The sequence below is a fragment of the Cheilinus undulatus genome, linkage group 23 (genome assembly GCF_018320785.1).
Source record: "Cheilinus undulatus linkage group 23, ASM1832078v1, whole genome shotgun sequence".
Classification (NCBI taxonomy): Eukaryota; Metazoa; Chordata; class Actinopteri; order Labriformes; family Labridae; genus Cheilinus; species Cheilinus undulatus.
The window spans coordinates 13,930,440-13,947,401 of record NC_054887.1 but is presented as its reverse complement, the minus strand read 5'-3'; the positions used below and the strand labels follow the sequence as shown (position 1 = coordinate 13,947,401).

Here is a 16,962-nt window from a genome sequence, read left to right as displayed (position 1 = left end):
AATTGACTGTGAGTGAAAGTGACTACTGTCAATGTTTTTGAGAAATAAGTAAAAAAAAAAAAATAATAATAATGTATTACATTGGACTAATGGTCAAAGAAATGAACAGAAATTCCAAATTTCAACTATAGAAGTTCAATGACAAATTTAATGCATACATTTCAATTCTCAGTGTAAATACCATCAAAACAGAGCATTTCATCCGAAGAAATAATTTTAAAAAAGCCCTGAGGTCTGGGCTGTGCCTGAATTGGCCCAATGATTTCCTCATATATTTGCATTTTGTAGTTATCACAAATCATTTTCACTGAGTTCCCCTTGAAACATTTCTCTGTGCATCATATGAAAATGTTTCTTACTACAGGCAAAAAAAGTCATATGCTAATAATAGTGAGTAAACCATTTCAACTTTCTCCATGTTGATGATGGGGGCCACCAAATTGGAATCTCACCTAGGTCAACAAAATAGCTAGAGCCAGCCCTGCTTTGCAGAAACAGTAAGTATACTTTCTCCACTTGAAAAACTCATGTTGAGTAATTTCTGTATATAGGGCCTTTATATTGAAGGGAAAGACACTGAAAACAATAATAAATACTACTTAAGCTTCCATAAGGAAATTAATCAAATTAAGTCTTACATTTATGGCAATAATGAGAGGAGGAAATTTTTGGTTTGTATATAAAGAATCAAATCAAAATATTGACAGAGGATTTGATTTTCCAGTATTTTTGCCAATCATGAAAAAATACAGTGCAGGATTTTTTGGATGCTAAATATTTCCCATCATATTTAACTGAACATTGCTTAATTCCATGCCTCGCACTCTTTCATAAATAAAGACAATAGAGAAAAAAAATTTTACTTATGAAAATGAATCCTAAAACCTGTTATCTCATTGCCGTTGAGGGCCTCCGTACAATATGACTTAGCAAATTAAAGTGGTTGTACTTTTCTCCGTCTTTTTCCTGTTGGATGATAAAACAAACTATTTTAATAAACAAACATCAAGCTTCTTGTTTTATTATTTAATTAAAGTGATGACTTTTATCGTGGGGGTCATGTGTGACAGGTGACACACCCGGATGTGCTCGTGAGCGTATTTAAAGGTGTGAGCTGCGTCCCGCGTGGCCTCAGTGAGCTGAACATCACTGTCGGAGAGGGCTCGGTCATTTTCGGGGCTTCTCGAAGCTTTTCGGATGTCCAGCTGCTTTCTTTGAGGGATTAAACGCGCACGAGGTGGGTCTGCTGTCTTTGACGTTTTCTTTCTAACGCGTTTAGGTGTAAAACTCAGAAATATGGAGCTCAAGTTGTGATGCTGCACTTTTAAACCGGTGACGTGTAATTTCAAGGTGTTACTAGTGAAGTTTGTATGATTTTTGAGAGACTCCATTGCATTTAGGTTTGATTTCAGCACGATCTATCCCGTGCCAACGCTTTAGTTGCTCTTTATTCCCTGCTGAAGTGGCTTAAATTCAATCCTGAAATGATGAAATCTCCACCCAGCCCTGAGAGGGAGAATGACTCATGCAGCATGGTTGTTTAATTGTGTGAAAAATAAAGCTGCTCTCTGTTCCTGCATGCTGTTTGTGATCTCAGCTGCTGCCTTCCTGATGGATCCAGAGAGAGCACGCTGCTCTGGAGCCGATATAAATGCACTGTCACGGGGTTGGCTGCTGCCCAAACTGGGCTGCCTCCAATCTCCAGTCTGTATTCAAACTCTCCTCTGGGCACCTGCAGCCAGGGGTGGACTGGAGCATAATTCAGACTGGGAGTTTGCCCACATGGTGCCTTTCCATAGGTGGAACAAGCAAACCTGCTAATACTAAGGTTTCAAAATACAGGAGGTCAAAAGGAATTTTAAGGTTGATTTATTTACTTCCAGTAAGGTATCTTTATGCTCCTGTCTGTCATGAAATTATCTTTACTTATGAAACTACAAGTTTCTCTGTATCAATAACAAAACCGTTGTGGGCGGGAGACGGTCTAAATATCCAGGAAAAAAAAAACAATTAAAACAGGGGCGTCAGCAGCTATGGTACCTCCACTCAGTTTTGGTACCAAGCGCTTTGTTTTACTTTACCAGGAATGATTGTTAATGGAAAAATGAAAAATATGATGGAGTTGAGTCTAGAAAACCACTATGTGGTACCAAGAATGATTCCCCCATTACTGGTTGTCCCTGGTACTTTTTGTAGCATTCAGCAACACTCAAAGAACTCCTCACTTTCAAACTTGTCAATAGTTATTCATTTACAACATTACTAGATCTAAATCAGACAAACAGAATGTCTAATACTGGAACATTGCAACTAAACTTTTTTGTAAGTTGGACAATGTGCAGGACTTGAATTTGAGTGTTGTGTTGAACATGGCCCAGCCAAACGGGGGGTCCCATGGTCAGGAAAATCAGTCTTATGTAATGGTAATCCGTGATCCCCATATTTTATATTTAAACTGAATAATAACCACTTCTATCAAAGCAACAAACAATGGATTTTATTCATTAATGCTGTTGAACAATAGAGTATTTTTACAATGTAAATCCATTTTCTTAAAACAGAATTACCTTTTTATTTTTAATGTTAACAATGTAGATAAACACACTGAACCAAACCGTCAGGAAAGTAATGTCAGACTTCAGAGCTAAGCCATCATGTGTGCAAATGTCAGGATACCAGAGAATAAAGTAGAATAATTAAAATAGCTTTTAAGGGAAAAATAATTGGATAATTCCAGAGTGAAGATTAACACTCGCAAACATGAGTTAAAAGTGGAAACAGTTGGCAGAAATAAGTGTGAAACGTTGGTAAAAATGGGTCTAAAGTGGCTAATTTGGCTTAAAGTGACAAAAATGGCCAGTAAAATGGTGAAAAGCAGTTAAAAAGTGGCATATATGAGTTGGAAGTGGTAAAAATGGGGGAAATAAGTAGTGAAAAGTGGTTAAAGAGCTGCAAAAAGAGGTTAAAAGAGGCAAAAAGGGTGTCAGCAGCAAACATGGGTTTAGAAAGGAAAATGCTGGCAAATGGATGGTAAAGCTGAAAAGTGGTTAGAAATGGGTTAAGGGTAGCAAGAAAATCTGGCTAAAAGTGGTAAAAAAAAAAACCTGTCTCACATTGGCAAAAATGAAATGAAAATTGTGAAAAGTGCTGTAATAGTGGCTAAAAATTGGTAGGTTTAATGTGGAATCGCTGTGTCAAAATAGGTGAAAGCAGTGATGAAAAGGGGTTAAGAAGTGGCATGAATAAATAATTTGAAAATCAGAACCCAGTAATAGCTTGACACTAGCACCAACGCTACTCATCCAACATGCATGCATTGATACATCAATAAATCACAACTGTGGAGGGCCCTTTCTCTGGGTTTTTCGGGGGCCTGGACAATTCTGTGGGCAGGCCTGTTTGTAGCATCAACTCTGTTAATGCTGAAAGGAAGCTGAGCCGATACATCAGGACACCACTGACCACAGAGTTGTTAGGGATGTTAATTTTGTCTACTAAAACTATGTCTAGAAATGTTGGTTGACGTGACTACCATGAGAAAGATACGACTAAGTAAAAATAGAACTTTGATCACAAAACAATGACTAAAAGTAAGCTTAGATTTTATCAAGGAGACTAAAGAAAGACTAAAATGTAAATTAGTCTTTGTCGGACATTCAAAATCCACAATATTTTCCATTGAGGTTAAAAACATAAAAAATGTGATTTGGCACCAGAAAAGCAGATGCGTCTTTTGCCTAAAGGTAAAGATTCAAATGTAATCCTTTATTTATTAAAACTAGACTAAAACTAAAATGGGTAGAAAATTTTAATGACATAATTGGATTAAAATTCTTAAATAACAGGACTTGCTACAGACATTGGGAGTGCTTTTCAGTGCTGATCTGAGTAGATGAAGATGAAACTATCTTGTAGCAGCCAAAGCTGGTGTAAAGATTGCATGCTACTCTCAGCACAGCTGGAGTTTTTTTAAGCCTATATTGTGCAGACATCCAAACAGTGCCTGGTTTGTCTGATCTGCAGCTTCACAGTTTGCATGTGTAAAATCTCCTCTCTACTGCCAGTGTGGAGCTCAACATGGTGCAGCTGTCTCCCTCGCCTCCCCTGGATGTCGACCCTCCATCTGAGCGCTCAGAGGAGGGGGATGATGTAAAGGATGGCCCAGTGATGGCTGGGAGCCCCAAGCTGGGCTCGCCCTGTGGTACAAACACCCTGGAGGTCTCTACAACTTACCACGACTATGACAACTACATCGAAGATGGTCTGATCTGCCTCAAACACAAAGTCCGCAACCTGGAAAAAAAGAAGGTAGGACGGAAGTCGATTAAACTGAAATCACAAGGAGAGAAAGAGGATTTTCTAATATCTTCTTTTCTTTGCCGACAGCTGAAACTCGAAGACTACAAGAAGAGGCTGAGCCACGGCGAGGTGTTGAACAAGGATCAGATGGTAAGACAAAGCCTGTCTTGATCAACATAAATGATCTCATGAATGTTAGGAGGTTGGTTATAAGTTTTTTTTACCCCCTTTTCTTGTCTTCCAGGTGGCTGTGGAAAAATATGAGGAGTTGCAGCATAACCTGACGTTTGCACGGGAGCTGCAAAAAACTCTGGACAGTCTAACTCAAAATGTAAGTCCGAACTAAGGGGTTGGCTAGACGATGCATTCTTGCTCAATAATGATGGGTTTGGGGCATTCAGATAACAAGTGACTGTACTTTAGTCTGTGAGTTGATACTCTGCATTAACTATTGGTCTTCAGTAATAACCTGAAATCAGAATTCGCTTGTCTTTCCCTATATTGAATGATGAGCACCAGTTGGCTTTAACATTTTTTAGAGCCACACGAATGCTTCATTTTTATAAGGGAAGCACAATATTGGATTTTTGCCTGTATGATGATCTTTCCAGGTTGATTTAAGATTTATACTGATATAGATACTAATATTTACATGTAGTTCAGACCAAAAACTTAAATTTTCAAAACTAACTTTAAATTTATTGGCTGCTTTTTATAGCCAATAAAGGCCCATATTCACAGCCGATACAGGCCTATATTTACAGCAGATACAGGCCAGTATTCACAGCCGATACAGGCCTGTATTTACAGCCAACACAGGCCCGTATTTACAGCCGATACAGGCCCGTATTTACAGCCAACACAGGCCTGTATTTACAGCCGATACAGGCCCGTATTTACAGCTGATACAGGCCCATATTTACAGCTGATACAGGACCGTATTTACAGTTGATACAGGCCTGTATTTACAGCTTATACAGGCCTGTATTTACAACAGATACAGGCCTATATTCACAGTCGATACAGGCCTGTATTTATAGCCGATACAGGCAGGTATTCACAGCCGATACAGGCCCGTATTTACAGCCGATACATGCCCGCATTTACAGCCCATACAGGACCACATCTACAGCCGATACAGGCCCATATTAATGGCCATATTGGCCCATATTTACAGCCGATATATAGACGGATATGAACAGCCGATTCAGGACTCTATTTACAGCCGGTACAGGCCCATATTCACAGCAGATGCAAATGTTTTTGCAATTAAGACAGTGTGCAGGTGTTGGTTGACAGTTAATGATGGATTATTCTTCCTCTACACATCTGTCTAATTTAATATATGGGGTTTAAAGAACAGGGACTTTATGAGGCAGTGGGATCAAAATAACATTGACATGATTGTAACTTTGAATTTCCTGTCCAATCCTTCGGAGAAAGCAATTGTATCTAAATTTTACTGAAAGGAGGGAGGTTTTCTTGCAATAGTGAGAATGTTGCATTTATTCAAAGGCAAAACCCTTTTCATAAAGGGGAAAGGAAATAAGAGATCCTCAGTTTTTCAATATTTTTCGTGCTACATAAAAAAAGCTTTTAGACTCCTACAACTTTAGATGTGTGCATGAACATTAAGCAGAGTTTAACAGGCTCAAATGAATTGTTTTTAACTGGTTCTGTTGCAGTTGCTGAGAGCTCAGAAGAAGGCAGGGAAGAAGGAGCAGTTAGCCAAGATGGAGGCAGAGCAAAGACGTCTGAGCACTGTACTACAAGTGCAGCACCTACTTCATGGCCTGCAGCAGGAGCATGTGAGGAGAGACCTTCTGTCCGGACACAACCAGGCACCTCACGTCTCTGCCCAGCAGCTGCATAGCCTGAGTCAGCTCGCCACACTGCTGGGTGTCCAGAGGGACAACAGGCTGAGGTAGGTGTCATTATAGTGCCTTATATCCCATTTTGATTGTAAACCTGCAATTTTTAATGGCTTTACATGATTCTACAACCTTGAAGAAACCTTTTCTGTCTTCTCTGTGATGTAGTTTGGAGGAGCAGATGGAGCGAGCAGCTATAGCATACATGGATCTTCTGGAAGGGAGTGACAAACCAGTGGCTGGCTCCACATGTGAGTTTATAAACAGACATCTGAATCTGCAGACTAAGACTGATAAAACAATTGTTGCTCTTCTTTGTCTGTATGTGGTATTTTTCATGTTTTATCTTTTAGTTCAGTATTTGGATTACCTCATATTTTAAGCAGTTTTCAAAGCTAGAAGAATCCTTCATTTTTAAGATGCAAAACATTGAAGTTTTGCAGATATACCAATATATCCAGTTTAATTTTAACTGATATTTATACCAATGTTTACATGTATTTTAAACAAAAACTAAAATCTTTGAAATGCACTTTCAAGAGAGAGACTGCTATTAACAGCAGTTATAGGCCAATATTTACAACCAATAAATGCCCATGTTACCAACCATCATAGGCATTTATTTAAAGCAAATAAAGACTCCTATTTACTTGCCAATATCTACTGCTGATATTGCTGGATCTTTATAGCCGCAAAGCCAATAAGGGCCAGTATTTACAGTAGATGTAAAATTTGCAATATAGGCCAATACTTACTGTAGATTTAAGCTGATATTTACAGCCCATGAAGGCCATGTTTTTCTTGTAGATATAGGCTGATATTTACAGCTGATATAGGCTGACATTTACTGTAGTTATAGGCTGATGGTGTATGCTGATATTTACAGTGGATTTAGGCTGATCTCAGCCCATAAAGGCCCATTTTTACAGCAAATACAGGCTGATATTTATTGTAGATGTAGGCTGATATTTACAGCAGATATAGGCTGATATTTACAGCGGATGTAGGCTGATATTTACAGCGGATGTAGGCTGATATTTACAGCGGATGTAGGCTGATATTAATGGCTTATTTTGACTGAATTTTAAAATTGGATGTTGCTTTAAAGACTGACATATGGAAGCACATGCTGCCATTCTGTTAATGTATCTCCATGTTTTGTGCTGCTTGCATGTGGTGCACAACAATTCTTTGACATCAGCTGTCCGTTCTGTTGTCTAAGCTCCCCTTGTTCACCTAAATGATACTCCATTTGGATATGTTTTTTATTTATTTGATGGGGCTGGAATAGTGGGGAATCACAACATTATTTCCCTGCTACTGCACTTTTGATTTAGAGCCCCTCTGGTGATGGATTGACATTCTATCTCTTAAATGTATCACCATATTCATGCATTAAATATAAAGCTCTCTTTTAATGAAGCTGCTCTTTTTTAAAAGTGACTTTATTTAAGCTAACATTTATTACAAAAAGGAATGTAAGCGTTTTTAAGAAGACTGTAGTTCAAGAAATTTGCATCGGTGAGGCATTCAGGTGTGAAATGAGGTTGTCAAATAACAATTTGCATCTAAATCAAAATTTGTCTTTGCAGTTAAGCTGCTGAAAATAGAGCTGACCAGACTGTTGAACTGCAAATACTTTAGCTGTCTTCCTCCTCCACCCAACATGTCTGCAGAGACGCCGCTGAGCTCAACCACACACAGCAGTAAGAGCATCAAGATGACTCGCAAAACCCTCATTTATATTTGTTTTAAGTTATTGTACTCATGTTTGCTTCTGTACATAATGTCTTTATTTTTCCTGTGTTCATCCTCAGCAAAGTCCAAACCAAATGAAGTTTCAAAGAAAGAGGTAAGATGTCTGTGTATGCAGGCTTTGAAGTCCTTAATTCTTTACTATCTGAGGCTATAAGCATGCTCCAGGATCCACTGATGCTCTGTTGGTGATATGACAGTTTTTCAACAGACTCTACCTGACAGACACTGAGGCTCCTCCACATGCTCAGAACTGGAAGGATGACTTCCAGTCCATGAGGGAGCGTGAGCCTCCGGACTGCTGGGACATGGAGTTCTCTGACGGAGCCACTTCACCTCAAGGTGCAGTCATCAAACCGTGGAGAGGAGCTGCCGCTTTCATTCCCAAAATCCCCATCACGTCCAAGAAACAATCTGCTGACTGCAAACTGGTGAGGAGTGACTGTTGCATTGTAGGTTTAGCAGACAGGTTGGAGACCAAAAAGAGCTACCATACATCATTGCCAAAAACAGTGATTTAACCTTGCACAACATGGGAGTTGCTGCTTTTCTTTTATTCACGATGCTAATGTTGGAAATGATACTTTTGTGCATTTAAAAACTATTTGGTACTTGAGGACTGCTGAATACCTCGAATTTCATGTCTAATAGTTAAATTGATGAGTGTTGTGTGGTTGTTGATGATTTTATTGTTCAGTAATTTTAAATTGATGATATTCTCCCCAGAGGAAAGAGAGGAGGGCCAAAGGAGATCAACAAAAGTCGGTGAGTATGAAGCCAAAGTGTGGAAACTGAACTCTTCAATGTAAATGCATGACTATCTCTCCTCTTGTGATCCCCAGCAGGCTGTCCACATGGACATGCCCGTTGAGGTCTTCAACTCTCAGTCGGCCTTACCCAAAGACCCTGTCCTGAGGAAGCAGCAGCTGGAAGACCTCATGACCAAGATCCACGGCTCCTTCAGCTTCATGCAGGTCAAGTTAAGCTGTTTTAATAACCACCCTGTTAATCTGAGCTTTAGTTTGAGTGATCATCAGCAGTGTTTGAATTGAAGGTTTAAAAATTATACTTTGTATTAAGGACTCTCTGTTGGATGGTGAGAGCTCTCCAACTAAAAGCCATCCTAGGCTGAAGAGACGCACATCAGGATCTCCCTCTCCTCTGGGTAAATTTAAATAGTTTGCAAGCTTCTTTATTGAGACACAGTTAGAGTCCAGTCTTGTTTTGGAGGTTTAAGCCATGTCAATGACCTTCATTAGTAAATGTTTGTATTTATTATTGCAAGCCAAGCCTAAGTAAGGAAATTTGTGTTTGGTTGATTATTTCTTTGTTGTAACAATGCTTCTTGGTAATAAATCTTATATCGTTGGAAAGCCTGTTTATTTCCCTTTTAAATGGTGCCACTGGTCACCAGCCTGGTCTCACACTACTGTGGGATGACATCCCATTCTTCAACCAGCATGTCACAAGTCAGCCCATGTGGATGTGTTGGTCACTCCGGCATGAACGGCACGTCCAAGCTGATCCCACAACTGTTCAGTAGGGTTGAGGTCAGGACTGCTGGCAAGCCATTCCATCCTCCCCACTCCCAAATTCTGGGGGTAGTCTCTGAAAAACCCTGCTCTGTAGGGGCGAGCGTTGTCATCTTGGAGGACAAAGTTCAATCCCAGGCGGTGGAGATATGGGATTGCCACTCGTTGCCCAATCTCATCTTGATATCTCTCTCCATTGACATTGCCTCCTCCAATGATTACAAGCCTCATTTTTCCAGTGAGGGTGATGTTGCCCCACACCATCACACAGCCTCCACCAAAAGATGTTACTCTTTCAGTGCAACCATCAGCATAGCGTTCTCTGTGTCTTCTCTACACTTTGACCCTAGGATCTAACTTTCATAGGCAGAATCTGGACTCATTGCCGAACATGAAATTCCTCTACATGTTCAGGGCACATGTTGCTGACAGCAGCACAAACAGGCCTGACAGTGATGGGCAGTCATGACAGGCCTACTTGCAGCCTTATGAGACACGAGATGGCTGAGATTTGGCAGATTTTTCATAGGCACAACCCACATACTCTGCAATGCTGCTCATCCCACAAATGCACTTTCCTTACAAATGTGGCACCATTTAACAGAGGAATAAACAGGCTTTCCAACAGTATAAATGTATTGCCAAGAAGCATTGTTACAACATAAAAAATATCTACCAAACACAAATTTTAGTACTCTAAAATCTGATCACAAAGGGTCAGTATGACATGGGTCAGAATCACAAAAATGACATTTTTCTTGTAATGGTGTATTCATTGGTGTATTGCTTCATAAGCTTTTGGCTGAATTGAATTGGAGAAGGGACTTTTTTGCCAATGTACTTTATCTGGACAGAAATTGTACTTCAGCAATAACTTCAGTACATTCAAATGTGATTAATATACCTTGATTGATTTTTGTCTTGTTTCTGTCTCTGAACCAACCAGCCCAAACCAACTTGAGAAGCCCAGTTGATGTTCTGCCCAAAGCGATGCATGTAAGCTGCCCTATCTGTTAAGTCAGTACCTTTTTATGTTAGGTTTATCCAAATCACTTGGACTTGTCATCACCTCATCCTCATCCTCCACTCAGTCCACTCCACTGCCTACCAGGCTCCTGGAGCGTAAATCCAGTCTAACAAATGGAGATCAGTGCCTGGAGACGTGTGATCTGGAACTTTCCTCAACAAACGATCTACCTCATGTAAGCTTCAGCCTCAGACATTTAAAGATATGTTTAAGGCCGGCCACACACACAGGATTTTAAGCCCGATTTTAGCCAAGATTTGACTCCCTCAATGATTGTGGGGGCGTATACCGACTTGAGTCTCGTCGCAAACAATTATTTGTCTGAGTAGTCTGCATGTGTGTGGTGTCAACACAATTCATTTACTGCTCCAAATCGCATCGTAGCCTCCCAGACCCTGAATCATAAATATCAAACATGTTTGACTAGGTCGTAGTGCCACTGACGGAGTACCCACAACAACCAATGAGAGCGAGCACAGCGGGTAGCGTCACCAGAAGAATCATGCGTACTTTTACCACTCACAGCCATGAACACAACTGTACCTTAATTCTAGCCAGGATTTTGTCCTGAGTCTTTCCACTGTTTTATGATTGTTGCTGCACCTGCAACACACAACAGGACAGCCTGTTGTGGAGAGACAGCAAGACGGTATCGACAGACATCCATGTTTTGTCTTTTTTTTCCTGATCACGCAAGGTCGTAGGCAGGTCGGCAGGTGTGTGGTCTCCAGTGATCTGACAGTCTGGCTGAGTAGCCTGGTGTGTGCGTTCAGAGGGTTAAAGATGAAAATCTTTGGAAATTGCCCTGAAGTCTGTGGTCTCTCACGGTTTTAAAATCGTTTCAGATTTAAAAATCGTCTAGTGTGTGGCCGGCCTAACCCCCTCAATATTTAAGTGGTTTACAATTGCCCTCTTTTGCAGGAGCCTTCACAGTTCACTGAAAGAACAAAGTTTGCTTCTCCACCGCTGTACCGCAGGGAGTCGTCCGTCTCTGCCGACGGGACAAAGGTGGGTTAACATCAGTTTGAAGTTTCATGGAACTACGTGTGATGAAACTTAAACATGTTGTTCTGTAGATGCCAGTGACTGAATCAGGAAAGCAGTCACCCTGTAGTGGAGAGGCGTCTTGCACCTCCACCCCCCCTCTGGGACAGACATTTTCTACACCACCAACAAGACGAACTCTGGCATCTGAACAGTTTCAGAACATGCAGTCAGTAAGTCTCAAACCCACTTTGTCCTCTATCAAGGCCCAGTTTTAGTCTCTGTTGCTGGTAATATGCTAACAGGTTTCCTTGCTTGTTGGACACTATTCAACCACAAGTTACTGGGCTTTTGTGATAGAAGTGTTCTATCTGGACTATTAAAATGTTGTTGGGACTCCTGGTACATTAAGTATACAGTAACGGTAACAAGATCCTGTGCCATGAGGTCCCCCAGCGATCCGTCCATTTTCTTCCACTTATTTGGGGCCAGGATTTCAAGGCATTCCCAGACCTAAAGGAATATCCTTTCAGTGAGTTCTGGGTCCACCCTGGGGTCTCCTCTCAGTTGGATGAACCTGGAAGACCTTCAAAGGGAAGTGACCAGGAGGCAAATGGATCAGATGTCTAAACCATCTGAACTTATTCCTTTTGATGTGAAGGGGCAGCGGCTCTACTCTGAGCTCCTTTTGGATATCCTGGCTCCACACCTTGGTTTGCTGAGATCAGACGAAATTTTTAAACTCAATTGTAGCCTAATCAGACAGTTTTAGGATTCCATGATCAGTTGTTTTATCATGTGTATTTTGTCATAATGGAAAGATGGTCAAGTCCATGTCTGAGAGACCTCATGACCTCCCAACAGATTGTTTGATTTTTGTTCTGTACTCTGAAACAAAAAATTATGTATCCTGACCTTGGCTTCAGGCAGAGCCTAGCCAACCCCTTAAAATGACTCATCCCTGCCACTTGTATCTATGCTCTAATCTTTTGGTCATTACCAAAGCTCATGACCATCGCTGAGTGTTGGAACACAGACATATTTGGTAAATCTAAAGCTTTGCAGTGGCAATGATCTGCAGTAACTCAAATTCTTTTGGAAAATTGCCTGTTTGGTCCACTTATTGCCAGTCCTGATCTGAATTAAGCAATTCTGCCATCTCTTGAATTTTGCTTTTCCTCTCTCTGTAGGTCTTCAAGGTGAGCTCCTCCTTACCTCAGAATGGAGACTACAAACCAGACTCTGCAGCTTTTGATGAGACCAGGTACACAACTGCAAGCACCCAGACTCCTCCTGAGTTTGCCCCTTCAGAAGATGACCCACAGCCGGGTATGTTCTCTAACTTTTTTTGTTTCTATACTCTTGAATAATCAAGCTGAGTGGTCAAAAGTGAACCATCTGTGATGCATTTTGTGTTCCTTTGTCTCTCTAGTGTACCCGTCTGATTACACTGTGAACAGTGGCGGACAGATCTTCCTCTCCCCTGGTCAGTCGAGTGGAAGCGTGGGTCGATCCGGCCAGTCCTACTACAACAGAGGATCTGTTAGAGGTATGACACGTGGAGGCAAAGGACTGGCACAAAGCTTTCGCTCTGCTGGGTGGCATCGAGGTATTTATCCTCAGCTTCTCTGTTGTCTTTCAGGGTTTCTCTCTTTGACATTTCCTCCTCTTGTTTGATCTGATCAGGGAGTTTTTGCTATAGTGTTGGCTGATGGGTTACCTACTGTTTTCTATCTCTCAGGAGGATCCTACATCCCCCAGACTCATTTCAGGGACTCTGGACCTCTTCTCTATGCTGCTAGAGTAAGTACCCATACTATTCGTCTACTCGCTTGGTTACTTAAGTAAAAAATTGACTTCTGTTGTGGGAGGAGTGTTGACAATCCAGTCAGTTCTCAGGATCAGCTCTTTTGGGAGTAGCCCTTGGCCCATTTGGACTGAAAGTTTTCACTGGGATGTCCATAGTCTAGGAATGGGCCAAATCAAGCAGTTACTGGGCAACTAGACTTACCTTAAGGCACAGCATTTGGTAACAACTGGCCTAGAGTTACTCAAGTCTGTGAGCAAATTGATGTTTTATAGTCTCTCTGTTTTTTTTTCAGGATCCTGGTTATCAACATGGCTACAGACGAGGAGGGGGAAGGCATAACTCAAGTGGTACGATCTTGAATTTATGATTTCTGGTGTTAATTGAACTCACATGTACAGCTAAGGATTATAAATGCAAGGATCCTTATGTTTCATCCCGTTTCTTCAGCCGCCTGGAGCGACTCCTCCCAGGTGAGCAGCCCCGACCGTGAAGGCGCCTTCACCATCGTGGACTCGGGTCATGGAGATTCCCTGTCCGTCTCTACAGTGGAGGTCCCTCTCACCCCTCATGGCCACCACCACCCCACTTTGCTCCCTTTGCAGCTCTACCCGCTCACTCAACCTCTGCGGATCGCCTTCACTGCCTCTCGCACTGCTAATTTCGCCCCAGGCAACCTGGACCAGCCCATCGTGTTCGACCAGCTGCACAGCAACCTTGGTGACATGTACGACACCCACATCGGCCGCTTCACCTGTCCTGTCAATGGCACCTATGTCTTCATCTTCCACATCCTGAAGCTCGCAATCAACGTGCCGCTCTACATCAACCTCATGCGAAACGAGGAAGTGATGGTATCTGCGTATGCCAATGATGGCGCTCCGGATCATGAGACAGCCAGCAACCATGCCATTCTGCCGCTGTTTCAAGGAGACCAGGTATGGCTCAGGCTGCACCGTGGCGCCATCTATGGCAGCACCTGGAAGTACAGCACCTTCTCTGGCTTTCTGCTGTACCAGGATTGAACTTTAGCATATCAATGGCCCTACCCCTCCACGTGTGGACTGTTTATTTTGCACTAAATGAGGAGCTGTTGTTATCATGGTCAGGCTGCATGCCAGTTTACTTTTCCACCTATAATTAAAAAAGGTGTTTGCTGCCAAAAGATCCATTTTGACTACTTGAAAAATGCCAGAATGCCGCCAAACTTCCACAAATGAATACTTCCTGATGTTGGTGCTCCAGGTTACTCATCCTCGTACATCTGGACCTTGAAAACATGCCATCTTGCCGTGAATTGGTTACCGATATCACCGTGAACTTTGATGCACTATTCTGAGTTTGTGCCTTTTTGTTTTGAATGGCTTTGGATGACTGAAGAGATTATTAATGAACTGAATGAATGAAGCATTGACTCTTCTTAAAGCACTTTGCTCCATGTGGGGCTCCTGTGAAGAGTTTCACTTTGCCTTGTGTGAATGTGAAGAAGATGGAGTGAGTTCTTGGTGGTGGGTGTGGTGTTTGAACACTTGAGGCCAAATTGTTGCACTAACAGACTACTGTGGAGAGATGTGGTCCCGTGATGTGCCTAAATAAAAGACAAGCAGTGAAGTTTGGGTTCTTACTTTTTTATTTTGTTTTAAAGTTATTTTTAATTTAAATGGGACATTTAATGGCTACTTTCAAGTTAAACTGTGCAGAAGAAAAGGTTGGCTCAACAGTAGTTGTAATCTGAGAAAAAACAAATGATGGGCATTTGTGGATAACCAGAGTTGTAGCCCTAATATTAGCCTTAGGTGGACTGAGTCTCTCATTTCTGGAAATGGACTCCCTTTCAGATTATTTTCCAACTGACCGCAGTGATGTGCGCTTGCCATTTTACTGGCTAGTACAGTGGCTTGCAAAAGTATTCATAGGCCTTGAACTTTTCCACATTTCTTCACATTACAACCACAAACGTAAATATATTTTATTGGGATTTCATGTGATAGGTCAACATAAAGTGGCAGATAATTGTGACATGGAAAGAAAATTATACATGGCTTTCAAATTTTTTTACAAATGAAAATCTGAAAAGTGCGGTGTGCAAAAGTCGTCAGCCCCCCTGGAGTCAAAACTTTGTAGGGCCACCTGTTTTCTGCAATTACACCTGCATGTCTTTTGAGGTATGTCCCTACCAACTTTGCACATCTAGAGACTGAAATTTTAGCCCACTCCTCTTTGCAAAATAGCTCAGGCTCAGTCAGATTTGAAAGAGAGCGTCTGTGAACAGCAATTGTGAAGTCTCGCAAGATTCTCCATGGGATTTAGCTCTGGACTTTCACTGGGCCATTCTAATACATTAATATGCTTCAATTTAAACCATTCCATGTAGCTCTGGCTTTATGTTTAGGGTCGTCCTGCTGGAAGATGAACCTCCGCCCCAGTCTCAAATCTTTTGCTGATTCAAACAGGTCTTCCTTCAAGATTGCCCTGTATTTGGCTCCATCCTTGCCATCAACTCTGACCAGCTTCCCTGTCCCGGTTGAAGAAAAGCATCCCCACAGCATGATGCTGTCACCCCCATGTTTCACAGTGGGGATGGTGTGTTCAGGGTGATGTGCAGTGTTGGTTTTCCACTATACATACCACCTTGCATTTAGGTCAAAAAGTTCAATTTTGGTCTCATCTGACCAAAGCACCTTCTTCCACATGTTTGGTGTGTATCCCACATGGCTTTTGGCAAACAAGACTCCTTTATGGCTTTTTTTCAACAATGGATTTCTTCTTGCTACTCTTCTTTAAAGGCCAGATTTGTGGAGTGCATAAATAGTTGTCCTGTGAACAGGTTCTCCCACCTGAGCTGTGGATCTCTGCAGTTCCTCCAGTTACCATGGGCCTACTTGTTGCTTCTCTGATCAGTGCTCTCCTTGCCCGGCCTGAAATTTTAGGTGGACTGCCATTTCTCAGGAGGTTTGTAGTTGTGCCATGCTCTTTCCATTTTTGGATGATGGATTTTGACATAATAAAAGCTTGGGATATTTTTTTGTAACCTAACCCTGCTTTAAAATTCTCCACAACTTTATCCCTGACCTGTCTGGTGTTTTCCTTGATCTTTATGGCGCTGTTTGTTCACTGATGTTCTCTAACATACGTCTGAGGCCTTCACAGAACTGCTGTATTTATACTGAAATTAGATTACACACAGGTGGACTCTATTTACTAATTAGTTGACTTTTGAAGGCAATCGGTTGTACAGGATTGTATTCATGGGTATCAGACTCCAGGGGGCTGAAAACTTTTGCACACCACACTTCAGATTTTCATTTGTAAAAAAAAATGTTGAAAGCCATGTATAAATTTCCCTTCATTTTACAATTATGTGCCACTTTGTTGATCTATCACATGAAATCCCCCCAAAAAATATATTTACGTTTGTGGTTTTAATGTGAAGAAATGTGGAAAGTTCAAGGGGTCTGACTACTTTTGCAAGCCACTGTATGTATAGTATTTCACTAAGAAAAACAACGCCAATAACGAAATGGATTTAAGATGGTGTGTTATTGATGAGAAGAGGAGCCTGAAGGAGATGAGTCAAAGTGCTTAAAGATGGAAGGATGAAGGTGAGGGTAGTGGGATGGAGGGATGAGGTAAAGTTTGTGGAATAGAGGGATTTGGGGAAGGGTAGAGGGATAGGAGAACGAAGGG

At 41.5% G+C, this 16,962-nt stretch overlaps 1 protein-coding gene across 3 annotated transcripts; it reads left to right on the top strand.

Moving 5' to 3' along the window:
• The first annotated feature begins 1,114 nt into the window (after positions 1 to 1,114).
• Positions 1,115 to 14,880, top strand: caprin2 (caprin family member 2). Of its 3 annotated transcripts, none has more exons than XM_041781278.1 (21): positions 1,115 to 1,237; positions 4,065 to 4,308; positions 4,387 to 4,449; positions 4,544 to 4,630; positions 5,985 to 6,223; positions 6,339 to 6,421; positions 7,763 to 7,876; positions 7,988 to 8,022; positions 8,126 to 8,356; positions 8,652 to 8,690; positions 8,771 to 8,899; positions 9,006 to 9,090; positions 10,404 to 10,453; positions 10,549 to 10,659; positions 11,406 to 11,492; positions 11,561 to 11,701; positions 12,659 to 12,797; positions 12,901 to 13,077; positions 13,210 to 13,271; positions 13,571 to 13,625; positions 13,726 to 14,880. In XM_041781278.1, exons 2-21 carry the CDS (start codon positions 4,078 to 4,080, stop codon positions 14,298 to 14,300), a joined length of 2,733 nt encoding a protein of 910 aa, XP_041637212.1. In that variant the 5' UTR covers positions 1,115 to 1,237; positions 4,065 to 4,077; the 3' UTR covers positions 14,301 to 14,880. The 3 variants fall into 3 exon arrangements, with proteins under 3 accessions (XP_041637212.1, XP_041637213.1, XP_041637211.1); XM_041781279.1 differs by having other exon boundaries at positions 8,768 to 8,899; positions 12,901 to 13,017; XM_041781277.1 differs by having other exon boundaries at positions 8,768 to 8,899.
• The last annotated feature ends 2,082 nt before the right edge of the window (positions 14,881 to 16,962 follow it).